General features: G+C 41.4%; 1 protein-coding gene across 1 annotated transcript; it reads left to right on the top strand.

Moving 5' to 3' along the window:
• Positions 1 to 2,173: 2,173 nt before the first annotated feature.
• Positions 2,174 to 7,665, top strand: LOC137260468 (acetylcholinesterase-like). Its single transcript, XM_067798133.1, has 4 exons — positions 2,174 to 2,272; positions 4,890 to 6,377; positions 6,503 to 6,666; positions 7,398 to 7,665. Exons 1-4 carry the CDS (start codon positions 2,220 to 2,222, stop codon positions 7,433 to 7,435), a joined length of 1,743 nt encoding a protein of 580 aa, XP_067654234.1. The 5' UTR covers positions 2,174 to 2,219; the 3' UTR covers positions 7,436 to 7,665.
• Positions 7,666 to 9,154: the final 1,489 nt, after the last annotated feature.

The following is a 9,154-nucleotide window of genomic DNA, read 5'->3' on the forward strand; positions in this document are numbered from 1 at the left end:
ATTTTGGGAATCGATGACATGTGTCAACCAAGTCATCGAGTCTGACCACCCGATCCCGTTAGTCGCCTCTTACATGGGTTGCTGAAGGCCTATTCTACCCCGGAACCTTCACGGGTCTCGGCGTTTGAACATTGAAAATATAATGTGATTTATAGCTGCATGTACATGGTTGCAAAGTTGTATTTTACATCGGTAATATTACAAAAAAGGTATGACTACTCAATTATTGTCCAAATTGTCTTAATTTTGTTTTTGTCGTCGACTTATTCTTTAGCTAAATTCAACGTGCTTATTACGACCATCTGCTCCCTTTACTTATAACGGTGTTTTGGTTATTTCTTGGTGTCATTATTGCAATGGAAATTGAATCTAATCTCCTTGAAGAATCCACTTCAGTAAACAACACACGTGTGAACTGAATTAAATATTGAAAAAAAAAACAATTATAAGTGAAATTTAGTAGATTAATTTTTCCTTTTATGCTTCAAAATCCTGACGGTATGGGGGGCATTCCAGGGCTTACGTTTGTCATTGAGGTTGATATATATAATTTCAGTTGTTATTAACCAATGTGAGAGCGTTGGTTTTACGGCGGCGTTTTAACGGTATCTCATTGCAGCTATAGTGTAAGTGAGTGAGTGAGTGAGTGAGTTAATATTTAACGTCACAACTATAGTATTAATTCAATGGATGAAGGGGTTTAGTTTTATGCCGCGCCCAGCAACATTCCAGCTACATCGCGACAGGCTCGGTAAATAATCTAGTCTGGGCCAGACAATACAGTGATCAACTACATGGACATCGATCTGCGTGGGGAACCGACGACATGTGTCAACCAACATGAGTTACTCTTCATATCGTCCATTGCATATTCTACCATGACTCCAGAAAATATTGGATTCTGATTGGTTGTTCAGAAAATTGAGACGGCATCAATTCTGCATTGACGCCATCTGATTTGAGGCCGTTTCACGGCGCATTAACAAGTCTTATTGTGAGAAATACTTCCATTTCATCACAATGATGGTGGGTCACAACAACAACTCTATCGATTTTGACGCTGACTCTGGAATTTGACACATAGATCTATGCAGTTCGAAATTTTTGGATTGAACATGCGTCTGATTTCACGGCGCTTCGGTTCCAATTGAAGTTTAGTCGCCATCAATTCAGTACAGCATATCTCTGATTTTCAAACACAGTAGGTTTATCTCCAAATTATACATTTCTGTGTAATTTTATTGCCGTACGCAGATTCAGGACCACGCAAGTCAATCACCTCGTGTCTATATAAATGCGTGCCTCGCGTCTGAAATTTGTTCACACAAAGTTATGCTCTTACCGGCCACCGCACCAAGGTTCTGGTACAATGGTCATGACGTCATCATCACCTGTTCTGACGTCACGGGGTTCCAGTCGGCCGTGGGCTCCTCTTGATTATTCTAGTGCAGTAACGAGACCGTGCCCAAGTCAATATTGTAAGCCTGGTTTCGGAGCGTCCCAAATGTCGCTATTATCGATTCCAGTCCATTCTGAGAAATGTATATTTTCCTGCGTCTTCTCAAATCTGAGTGAAAACTTCAGTCAAAACTCAGACTGATTTTTTTTGATTGACTTTACCCCTGTGTGTTTTTTTAGTTTGTTTGTTGTTACTGTTTTTTGTTTTTGTTTTGTTTTGTTTGTTGTTTGTTTGTTTTTGTGTTTTTTTATTGTGTTTTTTTTTGTTTTTTGTTGTTGTTGTTTTGTTTGTTTGTTTGTTTGTGTTTTTTGTTTGTTTTTGTGATTGGGGGATTGTCTTTTTACTTTCTTTTTCTTTTTGGGGATTTATTTATTTATTTATTTATTTATTTATTTATTTATTTATTTATTTATTTATTTATTTATTTATTTATTTATTTATTTATTTGCTTGTTTTGTATTTTTATTTATTTTTATTTTTTGTAAGGTGAAAGGCGTACACATGCAGATTTCACGTCACACACTAATGATCTTTCAAGAATAGTTACTGTACAAATACATAAGGTCATAAGGAAGTGCAAGTGGTGGTGCAGTCTCCAAATAGTCATTATTATCATATCAACATTGATTGACTCCTATATGCCTCCCAATGTTTTCATTCGTAAACTGAAAATGAGGCTCCCCTACTTTGCTTAAGGAGCATATTGAGGAGATTGCGCAGGTCACTCTATCCAGGTCATATCACCGGTTTAACAGCGTCTATGTGTACACCCCGCTGCAGTGTCCTCTGTGCAACTGTCGAGTCAGGTACAAGGTGAGTGTGTGTTGAGCAACTGCGCTCTCTTTTCCATCAGATACCATTGTCATGCACTATTGGCGAAATATAGGTAATGACAAGTAGTGTTGTTAGCCTAGCTGTTTATATGTGATGATTTAGGTTGCATATGCTTGCATGCAAGTAAGCCTCAGTCCATGGTGTAGTCCTGGTAAGGGTGAAACTGTTGAGTCAGGTACAAGGTGCGTGTGTGCTGACAAACTGTTTCTCATCAAATAGCATTGTCATGTACGATTGGCGAAATATAGGTAATGACTAGCAGAGTTGCTAGTCTTTGACGATTTAGGTTGTGAATACGTGTATACAAGTAGGCCTGTGTATTACCTACCCTTACCCGAAGACCTCCATGTTGTTATATATATATATGGGTGCTTTAATACTTAGTCCCCAACATCCGGGTCACGTATCAGTCAGTGGTCATTAGAAGAACTTGTGCCATCATGTTTATCACCGTTGACGATTGATGATAATCAGCATGCGATAACAAGTTGTTAGTTGGAGTTACATATCAGCTTGTGTCATCCTGCCCATCACTGTTGATGAGTGGTCATAATCAAGGGTGAGGGTGAGTTTAGTTTTACGCCGCACTCAGCAATATTCCAGCTATATGGTGGCGGTCTGTAAATAATCGAGTCTCGAAGAGACAATCCAGTGATCAACAACATGAGCATCGATCTGCGCAATTGTTAAAGGTCACATGCAACCAAAAAACCAAACATAATTAAAACACATTTATCACTTATTCATGACATCTAATATTCATTGCTGCTTTTAAAAAAACAAATAAACACAATTATAAGCGTACAATCGCGGTTCAAAAGTGCAATATTTTGTACTTGGGCTTACTTCCCCCGAAACGAAGCCCTCGGGAGATCGAACCCAGTCATAGCGGGTGGATATGCATTCAAGTGTAACGACGGCTTCCGATTGGCTGGTTCATTTGCTGATATGCTGAGGGTTCATTGTGTGTACAGAAAGATGATCTGTTTGATGGGCATTTTAGAAGTATAGCCAGTCACAAGAAAGTAAGATTCTTTATGAATAACAACTTCCTTTTGTGTACTTGATGCGTCGTTTCAGTATGGATTCATATACTGTTGTCAAACAAAATCATATACACGAAAAGAAGTCGTTATCTATGAAGAATGTATATAGAGATGTTGGGTTTGGAAAATACATGTTCTCTGAATTTGCGCTCGATCCAATAAAAAATCATGTCAGTAGAGATGGTAAACTACTGCGTTGCCGGAATCTGTCATTCGTCGAAGGAAAAAGCAGGACTTGAAACTGACAAAGTTTGAACCAGTTTCCGTCAGATCCAGTCATCCGAAAACAATGAATGTAGTTTGTTTGCAACCCACAGACATAAAAACATGTCATGTGTATCACACGTGCCTAATTACATAATGTGGCAAACACGGGACCCGGGTGCACGAGTCATAAATCAACTTATTTTCTTTATGTCGTATAGTCTGATAGGTGTTAAGTTTAAACTGCACGTGGTCAATGATTGAAGCTGTGTATTGCATGTTGTCTTTAGCAGACAGGCAGACAGACATATAGGTGTGAATAAACCAGACACTGAGCTTTCTCTGTGACAGCGACTGCTTACCACAATCAACAAGTTGTTTTACGTAACGAGTAGATTATTTACTTGTTTGTGTACACAACCAAGATTAGACTAGTGCTCACGACCTCAGACGCTGGGCATGCATAGTGTTTCATGCTCCGCGAACCTATTCACTGCGCATGTGTTATGGACGCAGCGCAGCACAGCAGCTGAAACCAGTTTTCCCCCCAGCGCTGGGGGGAATTTAGTGAAACGTTTGAACTCCGATTTCGCGGGCTTCTTTTCATCGCGTTTTTCTTCATTTTTATAGGTTGACTTGGCATTTTTTTATGATTTGTTTCGGTAAGTGCATACCGAAAGGTACCAGAATCTGCAAAGTTGTTTTTTACGTTGCATGTGACCTTTAACCGATGACATGTGTCAACCAAGTCAGCGAGCCTGACCACCCGATCCCGTTAGTCGCCTCTTACGACAAGCATCGTCGCCTTTTGTGGCAAGTATGGGTTGCTGAAGGCCTATTCTACCCCGAGACCTTCACGGGTCTGGTCATAATCAACACACGATAGCAAGTTGTTAGTTGCCTGAACTTGACCATCGGCTGACACGCCTGACCGCCTTCACAATAGGCACTGCTCAGGGTCGGCTTACTTTGTTACGCATAGTGTTGTTTCTTTTCTTGTCAACGTTAAATTTACCCCTTCATTAAGACCATCTGTACATTTAGTGACTTACATTCGCCCATATGCATGATTGTCAGCCACCTAGCTGCACATCAGTGGTTATTCGAGCCTTTTTCTTTTGCCAAATATCCAGTGTTAAATGATTATGTCCACAGATTCCTGGACACTACTGTCCTCAAGTAAAATCTCAACACTCTTGTCCTGCATTACACAGCCATAGAACACGTGTCAACTTAGTAGAGTCACATTACCTGTATAAGGAAAGTGTGATTAACTAGGAACAGGAATTGGAAAGGATCAAAGGTTCAACTGCAAAAAATATCTTAAAATCGACATGTTCTTTCAGAATGTGGACAGGAAAGAGACCCGCACTTGCTACACTTGTAACGTTGCTGCTGGTCTTGTCTACTGCGAAAACACAGAAAGTGTCAACTTTAAATGGCCCACTTCTAGGTCAACGAGTGTCAGTGTTGGGCAAGTCCCTTGACGTATTCTATGGAATCCCATACGCCAAGCCTCCTGTAGGTGATCTCCGCTTCAAGAATCCTCAGCCTTCAGAGTCATGGGGACCGGAAGTGAGAGATGCACAAAACCCAACGCCATCTTGCTTCCAACCAATAGGTGCTCATGGCACAGATGAGAAGCACAAACAGATGCCAGACGATTACAGTGAAGACTGCCTTCATCTTACAGTGTGGGCGCCATCAGACAATGCTGGCAACCTGGCAGTGATGGTCTGGATCCACGGTGGAGGTTTCTATTTTGGATCTACAAGACTGCCACTATATGAAGGAAAGTACCTTGCAGCAGAGAATGATGTCATCGTGGTGTCAATGAATTACAGATTGGGGCCTTTAGGGTTCAGCTACCTTGGATCAGATACCATCCCTGGCAACATGGGTTTGATGGATCAAAGATTAGCCTTACAGTGGGTGAAAGACAATATTGCCAACTTTGGTGGAGATCCATCACGAGTGACCATATTTGGAGAAAGTGCTGGTGGTGCAAGCGTAGGTCTACACTTGGCTTCACCTCTGTCAAGAGACCTGTTTGACAGAGCAATCGCACAGAGTGGAATCCTCACTTGCTCATGGATATACAACGTTCCCAAAACAGCAAAACGGAAACTGAAGAGATTTGCTGATCTCCTTCAGTGTCCTTCATCTTCAACTGATGCAGAGATATATGACTGCTTGAAGACAGCAGACGCACAGACTATGGTTGACGTTCAGCTTGTTTTGTTAGACGAAGGAATTCCATTTCCTCCAGTTATAGATGGGTACTTCCTCCCCGATGACCCCAAAACTCTATTGTCCACAGGTTCCATAAAGCAGACCAGTGTATTGCATGGCTTTACTAAAGACGAGACAACACTGTTTTCTGCAATGACATTGAAACGTTCGTTGAGAAAGGTATCAACATTACCGGAAACACTGATTTTAAGTCGTCAAGAATATGACAGCTTTATTTCTTTTGACATTGTCACTGGAAAAGACATTGGAGAGCCTATCCGTCTGTTTTATGAAAGTCTGAAAACCCCTCTAAAAGACACGGATTATTTAGACGTAGTGACTCGCGCAACTTCGGACAGAGGATTTAAGTGTCCTCATCTTGAGTTTGACAGATTGTACTCTCCTGCCAACCCCACCTATGTCTACAGTTTTAATCACCGATTATCAGTTAGTCCGAACCCACAGTGGATGGGCGCAGCTCACTGGTACGAGCTTGACTTTGTGTTTGGTTGGGTTCTGGACAAGTCTCTTGGATGTACAGAGGAGGAGATGGAACTGAGCAAAGCCATCATGACGTACTGGACCAACTTTGCAAAGTCAGGGTGAGTGAATGAGAGAGTGAAATGGAGTATACTCTAAATTACAAATTTAATGATACTCAACAGATCAATCAACAGATTGTTTTGATATATTCAATACTTATTGAGGTTTTCTTATCTGTATACAGTAATCCAAACGCTCCTGTCCCCGTCAAGGTGAACTGGCCAGCCTCTGACAACACTGATCTCTCCTACATGGTCCTGGACGTGGGCAGCAAGTTAGCCGCAGGACACGGGGTAGTCAACCACGAATGTGTCTTCATCAACAGACTTCTTCCTATGATTTCTAAAGGTAATATTGTAATGGGATATCACGTTTTACAGATGCACACATTATTTATAATGTAAACTCTTCATGGAATACCATGAATTCACTTCAAAGCGGTCAAATCAATAGGTTCGTTCTAAAGCAGTCGCAATGCTCAAAATGCCAGTATGTTGGCGTCATATGTAAGGGTACTTTCGTTACTTTTTTGACAGAAATTTCATGTCAAGTCGAAAATTTAGCTCTGACATGCACGATCAGTTCTAGTTGATCATAACGATACGACGATGTTTACCGTTATCCTCCTGTGGCAGTGGAGTAGCCTCGTGGTTCAAGCGTTTGCTTGTCCGGTTCAAGTCCTTGGTCCTATTGTCCATATGGGTACAGTGCGTGAAGCTTATTTCTGATGTCACGAAGCGTGATGTTGCTGGAAGATTGCTAAAAGTGCCTTAAACACCCTCCCTCCCTTCCTCTCTCGCACTCTCTCTCGCTCTCTCTTTCTCCACCTCTCTCTTCCTCTCTCTCTCCATCTCTCTCGCTCTCTCTCGCTTTCACCTCAGACACCCCCTCCCTCACTCACTCACTCACTCACGTGCACTCACCCACCTTTGTTAGGCTACTAGTAAATATCAGTATGAAGGCAGCAATACCTGAATGGCATGGTATTGCAACATGACAGACTGAAGGCTGCAAAATGTGGTGAATGTACAGTGTTGATGATACAACAGGGATATCATAAATGCATCCTTGTGTTTCAGATCCACCAGAAGGGCAGGAGTATTGCATAAAAGGATGAAAGGACAACATGATATTAATCACAGCCGGACTATAATAATCTAAGAATATTATACAGGTTTTGCCAGTTGTAGCACCACACGTCATTGTGCACGCCAAAGAAACCCCGGTCCCAGAGAGTCCTCACAGTTACTGTGAGTCCTGTAGTCAATACACACCCACCGGTCCCTTACAGTAAACATACCCCTATGTAGCCATCAATCATCTGATGAAATACACAAATTTGCCAACTTTCTGTTGTTCCTTATGGCGGGTACCCCATCTTTGAGGTGGATATAAACTCTGAATTGCTCGCATGGGCAGTATTATTACTAGAAATCTGTTCAAGCTTCATGAGAACCGTTGGGATAGCCCAGTAGTTAAAGCTCCAGCTCATCACGCCGATGACACGGGTTCGATTCCCCACATGGGTACAATGATTGAAGCCCATTTCTGGTGTCCCTCGCTGTGATGTTGCTGGAATATTGCTGAATGCGGCGTAAAACCATATCCTCCAGCTGTAACTAATGTTTATGATTATATTTTCAACAAATTTTCCACCATCTTAAATCCCCAACAAACGACTTATATCCCCAAAATGAACAGTCAAAAATAAATTTTGCCTTTTCCGAATGCGGTTCGGTCGACTGAAATGCACCGATATGTGGATCCCCCCTTTTTTCCAAGGTCATGTTCTGATTCTCAATCAACACACACACACCCCACTGAAGATAAAAATGACAAAAGTGAACAACCACCCACCCCTCCTCTTATTCAAAAGGCTGGATCCGCCCATGATAGCGTACGGTGTTGCTATCCAGCTGGCTGATGTATCGGGCTGTAGCGTTATAGCACTTCACTGCACACTGTCGGGCTCACGTTGTCAGACTCGGTTACTGTTCGTACACACAGTCGTCAGAGAGCTTTGTAAACAAGGTTTTTCAAAGTGGCTGCACACCGACTCCACATTATGCAAGTCACCCAGTGATGTCCCATATATTACCATACGACCGGCAGCACAGGACTAGACTAACATCTAGTCTCCAGTATGAACATATTTTACACAGAGAAAACACAGGCCATGGTAAGAAATATATATGATGAAAAGGAGCTCTGAGACCTTCTTCATTTTCAAACAGTTATACTGAGGTCTAGACTTACGTGATGTGGTTTGGCTATGTTTGTTGTAGGTCTGTACGACAGAGTAAGTAGTGACTAGCGATTTCCTTAAGCAGTTTTAGCTGGACGCAGCACACAGTCCTTTTTTATTTGGCGCATTGCCCTTCTTTGTGTTAACTCGCGAGTTTGGGGAATCAGCTCGCTTGGCAGCTAGGAGGTGTAACTATACCAACCCACACACAACACGAGAACCTGAGGAAATAAACAAGGAGTTCACAGTCACAGGATGCTTTTACATAATTAGGTACAAATAATTATTGGATCATATTGACACGGTAATCAGGTGTCAAAATACATTATCATTATAGGCCGATATACAAAGTACATAATCATCATACGTCGATGTACACGACACATACTACATAAATCAAGATACATTTCTAACACATAACATCAACACAATTTCGTTCATACATCTTATAAATTAAATACTAGCATATCCAAAACAACATTACGCAGTACATAATGAAATACACAGTGTCGAACACACTCTGTACATTATACCAGTATCATTCAACACGGGAAGATATTCACTCATAATACATTAATTGAAACAATACAC

This window comes from Haliotis asinina, chromosome 13, assembly GCF_037392515.1.
Source record: "Haliotis asinina isolate JCU_RB_2024 chromosome 13, JCU_Hal_asi_v2, whole genome shotgun sequence".
NCBI classification, from domain to species: Eukaryota; Metazoa; Mollusca; class Gastropoda; order Lepetellida; family Haliotidae; genus Haliotis; species Haliotis asinina.